Genomic DNA, 17,248 nt, shown 5'->3' with positions numbered 1-17,248 from the left:
AGCAAATGCACAATTCACCCTAACTGAAAGCACATCACACTGGAGTGAGGGTATGTCAATGTGACTGACCATGTGTCTCTTAGAGGTTCAATATGTAGGTTTGTGAGGAATGCCCAGCAATTCATGACAATCAGAGAAATGAAAAAGCATATATGTATAAACTTTAAAACATGCAGTGACAAACATACAATTGTGAATATTAAAACCACACACACAGAGAAAAATAAAAAATACTAGCCCAGAAAAAAACATGTTCAATGAGAAATTAATTAGACATGCTTTAATTGATGATAAAATAATCCATGTAACAACCATGTTGGGTAAACATCCTTACCTTAGATTCAATTCCATAACTTAAATACACAAAGTACAAACAACTCTACTACATTTGAAATAGATTTTAAAAGACAAGGAAAGCTTGAATGTGCTGTAGTTTCAGAGGAAGGAAGCATCCATGTACCACATGCTAGGTATTGAATAGTTTTGTGTTTATTTCATATCAAGGCTCTTGGGAAAAGCCTGTGTGTTCACTAGTTAATTATTATTCATCAGATGATCAAAATTATTCATTAGATTTCTGGTAAGATTACTTCTTATGCCAAATGGTCATATGTGTATAAGACCAGACAGCAGTTTGTTACCTATCTACTAAATATAAGCTGAGTTAGGAAGGCAATTATACCAAAATACAAATAAAATGCATTATATATAAACCTGAAGCAATGCATCTTAATGACTGCTTTCTGCAAATGTGCTAACAATCCCTGTGGCAATATATATAATTTACATACTGTTCACATAACAAAACTGGTGGCCTCCACTGAGCAGTGCTACCTAACTTGCAGCACGGAGCACAGTAGGATCGAGGGCCCTGCGTTAAAATTGGGATTAGGATGGACAATCACTAGTGGTTCATGCATGTAATCTTAGCTATTCAAAAGCCAGCCTGCGTAGAAAATTCCAAGAGACTCTATCTCCAGTTAAAAGAAAGAGAGTAGAAGGGAGGGGAGAGGAGGGGAGGGGAGGGGAGGGGAGGAGAGGGAAGGGGAGGAGAGGGCAGGGGAGAGGAAGGGGAGGGGAGGGGAGGGGAGGGGAGAGGAGGGGAGGGGAGGGAGCAAGCAAGCTGGCTCAAGTGGTAGAGCATTAGCCATGAGTGAAAAGGCTGAGCAAGAACAAGAGGCCCTGAGTTCAAGGCCTGGTACTAGCACCCCCCCCCCAAAAAAAGGACAATAAATCTAAGATTAGAGCAAAACATGGTAATGCACACCAGAGATGAAAATACGAAGTTTAAAACCAGCCCAGGCAAAGTCAGTAAAAACAAAAGGCTCAAGGCTGGGAATGTGGCTTAGTGGTAGAGTGCTTGTCTAGCATGCATGAAGCCCTGGGTTCAAGTCCTCAGTACCACATAAGCAGAAAAAGCCAGAAGTAGTGCTGTGTCTCAAGTGGCAGAGTGCTAGCTTTGAGCAAAAGAAGCTCAGGGATAGTGCCCAGGCCCTGAGTTCAAGCACCAGGACTGGCAAAAAGAAAAAAAAAAAAAAAGGCTTAAGAGATGGAAATAAGAGGATCATGACTTCAAAACCAGTCCAAACAAAGAATCAGCAGAAACAAAAGGGTTCTTGCCTACTATGAGTTCAATCCTCAAAATCACAAAACAATGAGAAAAATGTTGTATTTCATCACACTGTTACTTAGAGGCAACCTGTATACAATCCCTAGTTGTTATATTAATACATGCCACCCCTGAAGATAAATTTCATTCCATTGTCTTTTGTTGCTCTTAAAAGGTAAAACTCCAAACCTCTCCAGGACTATCCTTTCTTAATTTAATTATTAAAGTAAGTCCCTGGTTAGGCAAACAAACAACTGAGCAGACCTAGAATATACCTAGGAGACCTCCACCCCTGCTCACTGGTCATCACTGAGCACTGCAGCTAATGCACACTGGGGGCAGTACCTTACCTCCGGGTGAAAGAATATTTCGGGTCCCAGGAACCTTTCATAGCCAACATCAATAATAAACTTCTTCTGGTTGATTGCATTGATGCCTGTGTACTGCTTGATCCACTTCCGGGGGTCCACATCATACTTAGCAAACTCCTTGACTATGTCAGGGCAAATGTAACAGTACTTCTCCTGCATGTACACAGAGAGACAACACCAGGCATGAACAACTAATCTCTGATGTCTCTGCCCTCTGACAAACACACAGGACCCCCTGCATTAAACACCTGTGAACCAGGTCTGCCCACACTCATTCCAGTGTGTATGTGCTACCAACCCATCAACTGGTACTCCATCAGCTTTCACCTTAGCCATGGCTGCACTTAGTCTTGGGGCTGTCTGGTCCCCCTGAAATTTAGCTTCCAATCTCAGCCTTAAGTCTCTCAAACTAAGTGTCAGCCCCTTGCCCACCTCACCTTTGCATGTCCTCTCAGGCTTCCTAGCGGGGGGCTGCACCTCACTGCTCTCCACCTAAATCTACTAAGCATACTGTCTATATCGGACTGGCACCGAAGGGAGTCAGCTCTGTTCACCTGCTGGTTCTTCACCTGAGTGGAGTCCTCGGGCCCCTGGGGAATCAGCATGTTTGAAGGCAAAATCACTCAGCTGTGCCCAAAATGTCAGGTCAATGTCCTCCAGTGTGTTAGTTCATTTAACTGGTGACATGAGGTGCGCCCATAAAAGTGTTCATCTCGAGGCTCTGGATTCCAGGTGCACCCACACCCTCAGGCCTGTCCTGACTACAGGAGGTCTCAGCAGGGACAGGAAGCACAAGTACGATGAGCATGTCAGGACTGACCACACACAGAGTTTTGAGTCTTCACTCCCAACCTTCACAGGTGTGTATTAAGGTCAAAACCCAAGCATGGCAGGACGCCTATAATCCTAGCTACTCAGGAGTCTGAGATCAGAGGATCAAGGTTCAAAATCAGCCAGCCAAGGGAGAAAATCCTGTGAGATTCTCATCACCAATTAACATCAAAAGGCCAGAAGTAGCACTGTAGCTGAGTTGCTAGTGCCAAACTTCAACACACACATATATACATACCAAAAGCAAAAGCAAAAAAAACTATGCTTCTCAGATTGCACAGAATTGGAGTATGGCTAGCCAATGAGCAAACTAAGTGTATGGAATGAAGCTCAGGAAAGACATTTCATCAGCAGTACACTCAGGGAGCCTGACACAGAAAGGGATACTCAAGACTCCTGGAGTGACCCTGGGTATCAGCAGCAAGAGTACAATTTTGATTTGCTGCTGCTGTGACTTGTGATTTTGAGAGAGTAAGGAAGCTTGCATCAAATATCCAGTTTTCTCCCACTGACCAAAAAACAAAAACAAAAACAAAAAACAAGGAAAAGAAAGTGGGGCAAACACTGGAAATATTTTACTCTGACCACATCTCTAAAAACCTCTCCCCCAGGGAAGGGACATCACCATTGAGCAGTAGGAGCTGGATCCCTAGAAACTCCAGGCCTAGGACAAGTAGAAGCACATTTGCAGGAGTCTGCCCAACACTTGGCCCTGTCCTCAAAATACCTGTCTACAAGAGTGTCAAGTAAAACTTGGGAAATACTCTGGTGCTTCCTTTCCTTCAAGTGCCTGTCTTCCAAATCTCTCAAGTGTAGGAGAAAGGCATCTATCACACCTCCACTCTCAAACTCTTCTCCAAAATGTTTCCTTCTTCATCTAGGAAAAATTAACTTGGAATTATTAGAGACTTCTTTCCTTTTGATTTTTAAACCTATCTTGATTTTGCAACCTAAGCAGAATTCCTTTAAAAGAGTCTAGGTCTGTGAGTGTCCTGTACAAAGTAATATAAAGACTACTGGATTGGGTCACATAGACACTATTAAATAAAAAGTCCAACAAGCCTCTTGCCTTCTAATCTTATAAATTCCAAACTTCCATTCTTTTTCTGGTCCAGTAACTAAAATCTAGAAATACGGCGAGTCCTGTCTGCTGATTCCGCTCCTGCAATGGTGTGGTTCAGAAGTATACTCTTGGTGCGCTGACAAGGGCAGACTCCCCAGGGCTCCTGACAGTCAGTGCTGCTGCTGTGACTTGTCCCTATTCTAGACGGAGGCACAGGAAGGCTGGAAGCCACGCACAGCTAATCTGTCTAATTAGGCACCAGTGAAATGATGCTGGACTACGCATGCTACTGGTTCAATCTCAAGCTGTGGAGAAGAGGCAGCTGAGCCTTAAGTTTCAGCCTACTTCATTCACTGGCAAACAAACCAAAGCCCACACTCACAAGGGGGAGAGGAGGGAAGGTAGGAGCAGGGAGGATAGCATCTGGGGAAGTATCCAAGCACCATTTCTCTCTCACCCCCAAACCACTCAGGTTTCCATCTGTTTTTTACCTTAATGGCTTTTGCGGTCTCCAGTGACTGCTCAGGAGGGATTCCCACCTCCCTCTCCCTTAGCAGCTGTTGAATGAAATACGTAATATCTCTACCTGCAATCGGGATGTGTTTGATGCAGCTTCCAATTACATAACCTTCTGCCTGAAGAAGAGGAGGAACAGCCCATATAAATAATCTGCAGTCAAGAACCTGGCCCAGGAGACTTTCAGCCACACCTGCCTGCCTCCCCACATGTAAACTAGCCAACATTTACCGGCTCCCACTGAAGACCAGCTCCACGCCAGAGGCCTTTTTAAATTACAGCAAATGTGGTTCCATTAATATTTCAAAGTGTAAATTACTCCAATAACATGAGATCATAAGCAACCAAAATGTTTCATTAGGAATGTAGTTCTCAAGAAAAATGAAGAAGCTATTTCACTACCACAGGTAACACTATCTGTGAGAACAGTAAATGCAACAGTAGGATTCTCTCTAACAAAAAGAAAAAGATCATACTACGGCTTGTTAAACCTATTATAAATCGGCCTATAGTAAAAGTCGGTAACATAGTGATGTACACAAGACTGTAATTCTAACAGCCTGGATTGAAGTCTAGGTCCTAGATTGGTTAGCTATGGAACTCTAGCCAAGGTGAGTGTGTTTTAGCCACAGCCTTTTAGCCAGTGAGGCATTTACAACAGTGCAAATACAATCCTCTATGTCAAGCACACACCACTGCTTTATGGCAGGCACAGTATGCAGTAAATGGTTCAAAGTCAGTCCAGGCAGAACAGTCCCTGTGAGGTTCATAAGAGTAGAGGTGTGGCTTAAGTGGGAGAGTGCCAGCCTTGGCTGAAAAAGCTAAGGGACAGCATCCAGGCCCTGAGTTCAAGCCCCACAACCAACAACAACAAAAAAACCTCTGTGAAAACATTAAACACACACACACACACACACACACACACACACACACATCCACACACACACACACACACACACACCACTTTTTCTGTGGGCCTAGAGAGCATATAAAATGTATTTTCTTTTCCTAAATCAGAGATTTGAGAAAGATTACGAATTAAAAAGGAGCCAAGTGTGGTGGTGCTAATCTGTAATGCCAGTGCAGGGGAAGCTGGCCTAGGCTGCATAGTAAGACCGTCCCAAAACAAAACAAGCAAAGGAAAATACAAACATCCCCCTCCCTGTGTCCTGGATCTGTGTTCTCTGAGGGGACCACATCACAGACAAAGCTAGAGGCCTTAGTTCCATTAGTATTACACCACAAGTGCATGGACACTTTCCAGCAATCCACAACAACAGCACTCTGAGATTGGTTTGAGGTACTCAAGGGAAGTTCAGACTTCACACCTTGTGCACAGGCCACACTGGAGGGACATAGATGGACATCAGTGATGAGGTCTTTCCAATAAACCACTGGTAAGTTAAATATGTACAATCATTTCTTCAAGTTACCAAAATGAAATGGTGGCCAATTTTTTTTCTAATTGAAGTATATGGATCATTGGGATTTTCTCTTTTATTTTCCTTTTTGTTTAAAATCTTAATTTTTTAGGGGGGTTTTGGCTTGTTATTTGGGGCTTTGAGTCAGTCCTAGGACTTGAACTCATGGTCTGGGCACTGTCCCTTAGATTTTTCAGTCAAGGCTGGTACTCTACCATTTAAGCCACACCTCCACTTCTGGCTTTTGGGTGATTAATTGGAGATATGAATCTCATAGACTTTTCCTGCCTAGGCTGGCTTCAAACCATAATCCTCAGATATCAGGATTACAGGAGTGAACCACCAGTGCTTGGTCCTAATCTGTTGTCATTTTGGGAGGCAAAGCCTCCCAATGCAGCCAAGGCTGACCTCAAACTTCTGCATCAGCCTCTAAGTAATGGAATTGTATGTAGATACTGCCATGTCTGGTTCCACTAATTTGTGTCGGGGGAGGGGGAGTTTATTTTCCAGTGCCAGTACCAGGACTTAATTAAACTCAGAGCCTCGCACTCTCCCCTAGCTTTCAGCTTTCTTGCCCATGGCCAGCAATCTACCTCTTAAGCCACACCTCCAACTCTGAAGTTTGCTGGTTAATTGGAGACTGAGTCTCATACACTTTTCTGTCTGGGTTGCTTCAAACTAGGACCCTCAAACCTCAGCCTCCTGAATATTTAAGATTGCAGACATGAACCACCAGTGCCCAACTTCTAATTCACATTTTTTAAAGTAGGTATATAAACATACACATACACCAATACAAGGAAAAACCATACCTACAGGACACAAAAATAGTCACTGTGGTTACTGAGGAGGAAACCTATGAGGATGATCAGGAATGTTTGACTTTCCACTTGAAAAACAGTTAGTTTTTAAAAAACAAATAAATTTTAAATAATTCTTCCAGATGGACACTGGTTGCTCAAAGTAGTAGAGTGCTAGCTCTGAGTGGAAAAAAAAAAACTCAGGAACAGCACCCAGCCCTGAGTTCAAGTCCCACAACCAACAAAACAAACAAACAAATAAATAAATCTTACAAATAATGCATTGATCCAAAAGGAAAAAACAAAAAGCTCCTACAATCTGAATTTGGAGTCACTTCTCTTAACATCTCAAAACTTTGAAACCAAAAGGTGCTATTTCAGAGCGCTCTGTATACTAGAATATACATCTCTCCTTCTTGGCTCTTAAATAAATATAAAGAACAAAGGCAAATTCTCCAAGCATGAGCTAACTACAACCATTCACATCTTTTCACAGAGCACAAACTTTCAAATGTGCTTGCAAGAACCCACAAACTGACATCCAAAACGGTGTCACCCAGAGGCCCAGAGATACAAGTGGCAGGAGCATCCTATTGCTACTTCCCTGTGGAATGACAGAGAGACCCCGGAATCGCAGGTAACCGCTCACATTCTGACTGTAGAAGGTACAAAGCCACACATCTTGGCCATCTCCTGCACTCCCCACATTCCTGGGTTTTTAAAACTCCTGTTGCCTTTTCTAATTACATCACTTAAGAAATGGTGTTTTCATTACAGAGGGTGCAGGGTTTTGCTTTGCTTTTCTAATCTCTCCCCTTACCTCAGATCAGAAGCAAGGGTGAACCACTGTGCTTACCACTGGGATGACGTGGGTGACGCCATCCCCACTGTCGATGACTGTCCCGGTCAGCGTGCGCTCTCCGACCTGTCGAGACGTCCAGGAGGCTGCGAGAGCCAGCACTGCCTACAGAGAAGACACAAAACATTCCCCAACGCAGTCAGCCTTCTTGTTCTTTGGTTGAATCAGTAAACTCTTACTTAGCAAGTCTAAGAAACACTTTTCTTTCCCTATCCTCTAAGATATCCTCTAACGCCTTTCTCTAAGATTCCTATTCCAAGCAGGCACCAAGTCAGGTGGCTCACTCCTATAATCCTAGCTACTCAGGAGGCTGAGATCTGAGGATCTCAGTTCAGAGCCTGCACAGGCAGGAAAGTCGATGAGACTCTTATCTCCAATTAACCACCAGAAAACCGGAAGTGGTGCTGTGGCTTAAGTGGTAGAGTGCTAGCCTTGAGCTGAAGAGCTGAGGGATGGCACCCAGGCCCAGAGTTCAGGCCCCCTGACCATCAAAAGAAAAAAAGATCTCTATTCCAACCTAAAAGCCTAATATGTATATGTCATATATTTAAAATGCAGGAGTCTCAAATTTCCAACAAAGACTTCTGAAGGTTTACAAAGAAAAGCCAGGATAAAATAAAGAAGGGGTTTGTTGTTGTTGTTGTTGTTGTTTGCCTGTCCTGGGGCTTGAACCCTGAGCCTGGGCGCTATCCTGAGGTTCTGTGCTCAAGGCTAGCACTCTACCACTTGGGCTACAGCTCCACTTCCAGCCTTTTGGTAGATGTAGTGGAGACTTTCCTGCTTCGAACTGTGATCTTCCCATCTCTTGCTTCGAACCGTGATCCTCAGATCTCAGCCTCCAGACTAGCTAGTATTACAGATGTAAGCCACCAAAGCCCGACTTCTTTTTTCTTCTTGTGCCAGGCCTGAGCTTAAACTCAGGCTTAAACTCAGCCCCCTCAGTAGCTAGGATTACAGGCATCACAGTTGCCTGGTTGAAAAAGATTTCTTTATAAAATCAAATATTATAATTTCTAATCCAGTTTCTCTCCATGTGAAGCCACAAACATTAAATCACTGCTGTAGTTATTTATAATACAGACAGCTAAGGTTCCCAGCCAGAAATTCTAGCCAGACAGGTGTAGCAGAGTGGTTCTCAGCCAGGGGCAGGTACTGTGCAGGGCAGCATCTGGAGCCATTACCACTGTCACAGGTGTCAGGAGGGAAGGCTGCAAGTAGTTCTCCAGTAGGTGGAGGTCAGGCCACTGCTAGGCATCCTGGACTATACAGGACACTACTATACAAGGAACTGTCTAGCACAGAGCACAGAGGCTGCCAAACACTGGTCAGGGATGAAGCACAACTGTACTTTTAAAACACACTCTTGCTGCCGGGCATGGTGACTCATACTTGTAATGCTAGCTACTCAGGAGGCTGAGATCTGAGGATCACAGTTCAAAGCCAGCTCAGGCAGAAAAGTCCATCAGACTCATCTCCAATAAACCACTCAGAAAACTGGAAATGGCACTGTGGTTCAAGTGGTAGAGTAATCACCTTGACCTGAAGAGCTAAGTGACAACAGCCAGGCCCAGAGTTCAAGCCCCACAACCAACAACAACAACAACAACAAAAAAAAACACTCTTGCTGGGAGCCAGTGGCTCACGCCTGTAATATTAGCAACTGAGGAGGCTGAGATCTGAGGATGACAGTTGAAAGTCAGCCCAGGCAAGAAAGTCTGTGAAACTCTTTTTTTTTCTTTTTTCTTTTTTTTTCTGTCAGTCGTGGGGCCTGAACTCTGAGCCTGGGTGCAGTCTCTCAGCTCTTCAGCTCAAGGCTAGCACTCTACCACTTGAGCCATAGAGCCACTTCCAGTTTTTTCTGCTTATGTGGTGCTGATTAATCAAATCCAGGGCATCATGCATGCAAGGCAAGCACTCTACCACTGAAACACCTTCCCAGCACCACCACCCCAACTTTCTTTTTTGCCAGTCTTGGGGCTTTGACTTTGGGTCTGGGTATTGTCCCTGAGCTTCTTTTGCTCAACGCTAGCACTCTACCATTTGAGCCACAGCACCACTTCTGGCTTTTTCTGTGTATGTGGTACTGAGGAATCAAACCCAGGGCTCCATGCATGCAAGGCAAGCATTCTACCACTAAGCCACATTCCCAGCCCCCGTGAAACTCTAATCTCTAATAAAACTACTAGGAAACGGGAAGTGGCGCTGTGGCTTAAATGGTAGAGCACTCACCTTAAGCTGAAGAGCTCAGGGACAGCACCCAGGCCCAGAGTTCAAACCCCATGACCTACCCCCCCCCCAAAAAAAAAAACCCCACTCTTCAGGGGAACTAAGACCTGAATGTATGATCACTCTGATATTACTCAATCAGTGTTTTCTAAAGTGTCTCCCTGTAATACAGGATATACTTACTTGGGGGAGGAATAATTAGTTGAATGAATTTGTCTAATTGCTAGAATAAATATATTTTTCTCAACATTGGAATTCTCAGAGTATTTACTATGCTAAGAAGCACTATGGGTAAATCAAAGATAACAGAGCACAGTAGTCCAAATATTCATTTCTCTGTGGAACACTTCCTCTTCCTTTCTCTTAGTAAGGACTAACACTAGTCAGAAAACTGAGGAAAATATCTATCTTATTTATCCCCTAAAACTTCAACCAATTTATTTGTATAAAGTGGCAGACACAGAACTACCTAAAACAGTCATTTTTCCTGAAAGCTCAGGATCTCTCAGAACCAAGAGTACACTGGGATTAATCAGAGTTCAAATTAATATAGTGACTGCCAAAGGTATTTAGTTTTTCAAAAGATTCTCCAAGCCAGGCATCAGTGGCTCACACCTATAATTCTAGCTACTCAGGAGGCTGAGATCTGAGGATCATGGTTCAAAGCCAGCCCAGGTTGGAAAGTCCATGAGACTCTTATCTACAATAAACCACACAGAAAACCAGAAGTGGTGTTGTGCTCAAGTGGTAGAGCGCTAGCCTTGAGCTGAAGAACTGAGGGATAGCGCCCAGGCCCAGAGTTCAAGCCCCATGACCAACAAAAAAAAAAAAAAAAAAAGATTCTCCAATATCTAGGGTTTGGGTTTGTTTTTTGTTTTTTGTTTTTTGTTTTTTTTTTGTCTGATCAAAAGTGAAAGAAACCCATAGAACAAAACACTAGACTTTACATTTCTATACCAGCAACATTTATGTAAGTCATGGACTATGTTCTCCACAGTGCTCTAGTTCAGCCTAAATGGTACATGTCCATGAATGTACATGCACACTTGTGGATGAAGAGCAACACAACCTTACAACAAAGATCCGCTGTAATTAGCTACAGAGTAATAGCTTTTTTTTTTTTTTTACCTGAACTGCAATGTAGAGTCCTGGTACATTAAATGATTCAAACATTATTTCTGCAAGATATTCTCTATTTTCTGGTGTATTTAATGGAGGTTCTGTCTGTAAGAAAACATTCGTTCCAGTTAGTGTATGCCCCAAAGTTAAGAAATTATATTAGAATTATACAAAAACTAACCGAAAGATACAGTAGCTAGGACACTGTACAACTCCCTAGTCTTACAGACAGATGAAACCTAAGGTGATTTTAAAAATCATCCAGCTTTGTACTAAGGTAAGATCTGAGGATCACAGTTCAAAGCCCACCTAGGAAAGAAAGCATGTGAGACTCTTATCTTCAATTAGCCACCAAAAAGCTAGAAGCAGAGCTGTAGCTCAAGTGGTAGAGGGCTAGCCTTGAGCATAAAAGCACAAGGACAATACCCAAGTCCTGAGTTCAAGCCCAAGGATTGCCCACCCCCCTAAAAAAAAAAAGAAAAAAGAAAAAGGTCTTGAATTATACTTAATACATACACACAGAAAAATAGAAACACGAGGTAAAATAAATCAGCAAATGAAGACAAACCAATCTACCAAAGATCAGTGTAAAATTACTCTCTCTATATATATAGATAGATATAGATATAGATATAGATAGATAGCTTTTTTTTTTCTTTGTCAGTTGTGGGGCTTGAACTCTGGGCCTGGGCACTGTCCCTGAGCTTTTCAGCTCAAGGCAAGTGCTCTACCACTTAAGCCATGGTGCCACTTCTGGTTTTCTGGTGGTTAACTAGAGATAAGAGTCTCACAGACTTTCCTGCCTGGGCTGGCTTTGAACCCCGATCCTCAGCTCTCAGCCTCCTGAGTAGCTAGGATTATTGATACCAGCTTTTTTTTTTTTTTTTTGGTCCTAGGGCTTGTATTCAGGACCTGGGTGCTTACCCTGAGCTTTTCTGCTCAAGGCTAATACTCTACCACTTGAGCCACAGCTCCACTTTTTTTGCTGGTAATTGGAGAGATGAGACTCACAGACTTTCCTGCCCAAACTGGCTTTGAATTGCCATCCTCAAATCTCAGCTTCCTGAGTAGCTAAGATTACAGGCATGAGCCACTGGTGTCTAACTATATAGCATTTTAGACATGCAATTAATTCTAACTTAAAAGAACATTTCATGGAAGGAAACATGTAATATTTGATAGAATAATCAGAGCATACCACATAACTAAGAAATGTCTCTCCTCATTTCTCAATAATTAGTTTGAACAAGATAATTACTTTACTATAGCATAAAACTCTGGAGAAGAAAAATAACATCTTAACTAAGTTTCTTCTGCTATAGGAAGTAGTAATGATCTTAGCATCTAGCTACTCCTCAGAAGTACTAAAGTATATAGTTGGTGTCCTATGCAAAACTATGCCTCCTTTTATGGTGCTTACTGTTGGGAGTCCTTACCCAATCTTCCTCTCCCAGAGTCCCAGATACCAGCCATGGTCCCACCCTTCCCATCCCAGGGAGAGATCTTGATTAATCTTCATCAGTTAAGGTTATCCATTCCTCTCTACTGACCAAGTCAGGTATAGGCAGATGGGGTAAATCTGCTGGGAGGTTTCTATGAAAGGGTTTCTAAATTCCTAAAAAGCAGTGTTCAAGCAAAAGCTTCTCTTAGATCGGACTGAACAGAAATACCTGGAGAGGAGGCTGGGAATGTGGCTTAGTGGTAGAGTGCTTGCCTAGCATGCATGAAGCCCTAGATTCGATTCCTCAGTACCACATAAACAGAAAAAGCCAGAAGTGGTGCTGTGGCTCAAATGGTAGAGTGCTAACCTTGAGCAAAAAGAAGCTCAGGGACAGTGTCCAGGCCCTGAGTTCAAGCCCCAAGACTGGCAAAAACAAGAAAGGGGAGGAGAGAGAGGGAGATAAAGGGGGAAAGAGAGAGGAGAGAGAGGAGACAGACAGACAGACAGACAGACAGAAACTCACCAGCCATCCTGAGATGGGGAGTCAACAGAAGAAGTTGTGCTAAAGGAGATTCCATCTCTGAGCTGCTAAAGCAAGCAGCCCCAGAACCGCCAGGCCCTTCCTTCCTGCTCTGCAGAATAATGGGCTGTGTTTGCTCCTAGATAATTTTACTGAGCTTTCTGTTATTTGCATTGATTCATTTGAATGTCTTCAGAAGGAATTTTAAATTCCTTAAGTTGAAAAGTTGAATTTCAAGCTGAGTTAGAAATCCCAGCAAGAAGAATTTACAGAAATATATGCCTTAGTTCCACTTACTCACCATTAAAAAATAATGGTCCTCAGGTTCAGCACGAAGATATTTAAAAACCACTTGTTCCATGAACCTTTCCATAAGATCCCAGTCCTCAATGATTCCATGTCGTATAGGCCACTGAGCAAGAGAAACCAAATCATGTTCAACTTCAGAATAAGCAGGCACACAGAACCACAGAATGGCATCATCCTGAAGTTAGTAACTCATGCCAGGAAAACAAGAGGCACTTAAACAGAAAGACTGTTTGTATATGTTTACTACTGTGTACATACTGTTTATATCTGTTACTGCCCAATTACAAAGGTCCACTTCAATAATGATAAGCAGAAGCATCTATCTCATCTATCATGCAAATGAATCTGGTACTTTCTTTCCTTTTTTTCTTCTTTTCAAACAATGTTAGTGTTTCTTCTTAATTTCTCAAACCATAATTTTCCTTGTCTAATAGGTTCAACAATTAACCTGAAATTCTCAAGAGGAGATTTTTGCTTTCATGGGTGACCATGTTCCCTGAGTCAATCTGCATTCCAGAGCTTTAATTCACTTGGTTCCTCACTCAGAAATATACCTATTCAGAAACAACCTACTGTTGTTCTGTTTCACCTACAGTTCATCTATCCACCTCCAGCCAAGCCTAAGAGCAGAATCACAGTCCACAACTCTGGAATACAGCTTCTAATTCATCCGACTGCTCTGTTCTTGGCTCTGCTATTAAAAACCGTTCAGAAGTTTACCTTTGTAGCGTAGGTAGGTTTGTCGATGGCTTCATCCCCTATGAAAAAGTCAAGGTCATCAACTCCCCTCAACACTCTCCTTTGGGCCTGGTCAACTACCTTTGCAGACTCTCTGATGGCGATACCTTTAAAATAAAATAAAAAGCACAAAGATTTCCATCATTCTCCACATGAATCTGAAAACTCAAGAATGGATAACACAATAGGATAGCCCTATGCTGATACAATAGTTCAGTACCTGGGTATATACGAGCAAATTTTCAATGTCAAGTTTTTCTTTGAAGGTGCACATGGGAAAAGTTTCAATGAGCCCAGAGAGTAATCCTGAGGCAAGTTATCATTTTCCAGTATTATTTTCAGAAACTTAGCTGGTCTGTCTTTAATATTAACATAGAAGCAATGTTATTAAGTTTCTCAATTTTACCTGGAAAAGCCCAAGATAATGAATGAGATGCCCATGGATCATACATGAACAGTATATAAATTTTACAATGGAGAAAGGGAAATTTTTCTACACAATACAGAAGAGGAAATCAAACTGAAACTGTATCTATATGTATTTAGGTCATTGGTATTCAGCTTATGATTATTTCTAGTATTTAAGCTTATGTATTTTTTAGCCTTGGGAGAAAAAAGAGATGTAACATACAATTAAAAGATAAAACTAGGGGCTGAGAAGTTGGCTCGGTGGAAGAGTGCTTGCCTTACATGCCTGAGGCCCTGGGTTCGATTCCTCAACACCACATAAGCAGAAAAAGCCAGAAGTGGCGCTATGGCTCAAGTGGTAGAGTGCTAGACTTGAGTTGACAGTGCCCAGGCCCAGAGTTCAAGCCCATGACTGACCAAAAAAAAAAAAAGATAAAAGTACAAGCAATTGTATTATATAGCACCTCCAAACATCAGACTTTATGATACATTTTTGTGTGCATGCACCAGTGTTGGGACCTGAATTGAGAGCCTGAGCACTGTCCTTGAGCTTTTTTGGTCAAGGCTACCAGACTACCACTTGAGACACAGCTCCACTTCCAGTGTTTGGTGATTAGTTGGAGATAAGCCTCACTTACTTTCCTGCCCAGACTAACTTCAAACCACAATCCTCAGCTCTCAGGCTCCTGAGTAGCTAAGATTACAGGCAAAGATCTTAAATATTTGGAAGTACATTTAGTTATAATCATATAAATTTCACTCCAGAACTGAGCATCTAATGAGCTGTGAAAGGCTTTGCAAAGATTCGATTTGCCATTTACACCTTAAGCTCTGGCCCACTTGTGGCTCTAGAAAACTCATTGTGAGGGCTCTGAGTAAATGCCACCCTCCCAACCCTCCCCACACACACACACATTACTCCCTACCAATCTGGCAGTGAAGGGGGCATGTTTCTGTGCATCCATAGTCTTTCAGAAAACTCCACTGTGGCGTTTTTTGAGAATCACAGTCATTAAAAGCAGGCCACCACCAAGACTGTCAGATAACCTCAGTCTTACGGCAGTTCTCTAGTACCTGGCATAGATGTCAATCAATAAAATAGTAACTATTCACATTTATCAGGCACTTGGCTAAGTGTTCTCATGCACACTTTGTCCTCTCAAAAGCTTCCAAGGTAGATGCTTTATCTCCACTTTAGAGGGGAGGCTTATGATCAAAGCCATGCAGAGCTGAGACCTGACAGAGCCAGGGCTGGCAGCTCTAAGATTAATCTAGGGATTAGAAAAATACTTGTCAAATTAATATCCCACTCCATTGAAACACTTATTGTGGATTTGGAAAATGTTCAAATATACCTAAATAATTCTAACATAAACCTAATTCCTTAAGTATGCTAACAGAATCTCACTATGAACTTTAGTATATTTTTGGTAAAACCATGGCACTCTAGCACCAAACAAATATGCTAAAGTTTCCCAGAACTAAACACAAAAATTCTTGTGTGTGGATTTAAGGGGAGAGTAAATTATATTTCTGACCTGAACTAACTGCTTCAAATATTCTAGCCAACTTTATTTCCCACATGGTACCTCCATGAAGTGCACAGCACAGACAACAGTTCCACAAGCCTGCTCTTAACAGGGGCTCAGCATGGACTAGCTAGCTGACCCATTTTTAATATACGAATAGTATTGAGCAGAGAAGTACTCAACAAAGAGTATCACCTACACTGCATAGGAGATCAAAAGTGCTACTGGATGAATACCTAATCTGAACACCAGCACAAGCCAATCTTCAGAGAAATTGGGACACATAATAAACATGTGTTTATCTAATAACTCCACATCTAGAAATCCACACTAAAAAAGTCATTAGAAAATAAATGGCAAGCCGGGTACCAGGGGCTCACGCCTATAATTCTAGCTATCCTAGCTAGTCAGAAGGCTGAGATCTGAGGATTGCAGTTCAAAGCCAGCCCGGGCAGGAAAGTCCGTGAGACTCTTATCTCCAATAAACCACTAGAAAACCGGAAGTGGCGCTGTGGCTCAAGTGGTAGAGCGCTTGCCTTGAGCGCAGGGAGAGCACCAAGCCCAGAGTCCAAGCCCCATGACAGAAAGAAAGAAAGAAAGAAAGAAAGAAAGAAAGAAAGAAAGAAAGAAAGAAAGAAAGAAAGAGAGAGAGAGAGAGAGAGAGAGAGAGAGAGAGAGAGAGAGAGAGAGAGAGAGAGAGAAAGAAAGAAAGAAAGAAAGAAAGAAAGAAAGAAAGAAAGAAAGAAAGAAAGAAAGAAAAGAAAGAAAGAAGGGAGGGAGGGAGGGAGGGAGGGAGGGAGGGAGGGAGGGAGGGAGGGAATAAGTGGCAGGATGGGAATGCGGCTTAGTGGCAGAGTACTTGCCTAACATGCACGGAGCCCTGGGTTTGATTCCTCAGTACCACATACACAGAAAAAGCGAGAAGTGCTGCTGTGGCTCAAGTAGGAGAGCTCTAGCCTTAAGCAAAAAAGCAGCTCAGGGACAGTACCTAGTCCCCGAGTTCAAGCCTCAGGACTGGAAATTGAAAAAAAAAAGTGGTATGGATAAACAGATACTCTGTAGAAATAATTGTAACTGCTAAATGCCAAATTACAAATTAATATCCAGAATAAAGGCCTCGAACAATTGTACACAAGAAGAACAAACAATTGTAGTCATAAATAGACAAACTCAACTGGAAGTTCTCAAAGGAAGTACAAATAGCCAATAAATACATGAAGACATGTTGAGTATCCTCAGTTATAAAAGAAATTCAAGTCAAAACAATACAGAGAGCTGGGCACTGGTGGCTCACGCCTGTAATCCTAGCTAGGAGGCTGAGATCTGAGAATAGCAGTTCAAACCCAGACTGGCAAGAAAGTCTGTGAGACTTTTTATCTCCAATTAACCACCAGAAGACCGGAAGTGGAGCTGTGCCTCAAAGTAGTAAAGCACTAACTTTGAGCAAAATTGCTTAAGGACAGTGCACAGGCCCCGAGTTCAAGTCCC

General features: G+C 42.5%; 1 protein-coding gene across 6 annotated transcripts in view; it reads right to left on the bottom strand.

The window, feature by feature from the left end:
• Actr3b (actin related protein 3B) overlaps positions 1–17,248 on the bottom strand; it is a 57,734-nt gene that overhangs the window by 21,674 nt on the left and 18,812 nt on the right. For 4 of the 6 annotated variants that reach the window (XM_069997145.1, XM_069997144.1, XM_069997151.1 and 1 more), the window contains 6 exons: positions 13,806–13,930; positions 13,078–13,188; positions 10,825–10,920; positions 7,468–7,575; positions 4,366–4,509; positions 1,960–2,133 (listed from right to left, as the gene is read on the bottom strand). In XM_069997145.1, coding sequence (XP_069853246.1) covers positions 1,960–2,133; positions 4,366–4,509; positions 7,468–7,575; positions 10,825–10,920; positions 13,078–13,188; positions 13,806–13,930 — 758 coding nt within the window. The remainder of the gene's footprint in view (positions 1–1,959; positions 2,134–4,365; positions 4,510–7,467; positions 7,576–10,824; positions 10,921–13,077; positions 13,189–13,805; positions 13,931–17,248) is intronic. The other 2 variants (XM_069997146.1, XM_069997148.1) reach the window with 1 other exon arrangement.

The sequence above is a fragment of the Dipodomys merriami genome, unplaced genomic scaffold, assembly GCF_024711535.1.
Source record: "Dipodomys merriami isolate MVZ:Mamm:240054 unplaced genomic scaffold, mDipMer1.0.p SCAF_5, whole genome shotgun sequence".
Lineage (NCBI taxonomy): Eukaryota > Metazoa > Chordata > Mammalia > Rodentia > Heteromyidae > Dipodomys > Dipodomys merriami.
This window is presented reverse-complemented; position numbering and strand designations above follow the sequence as displayed.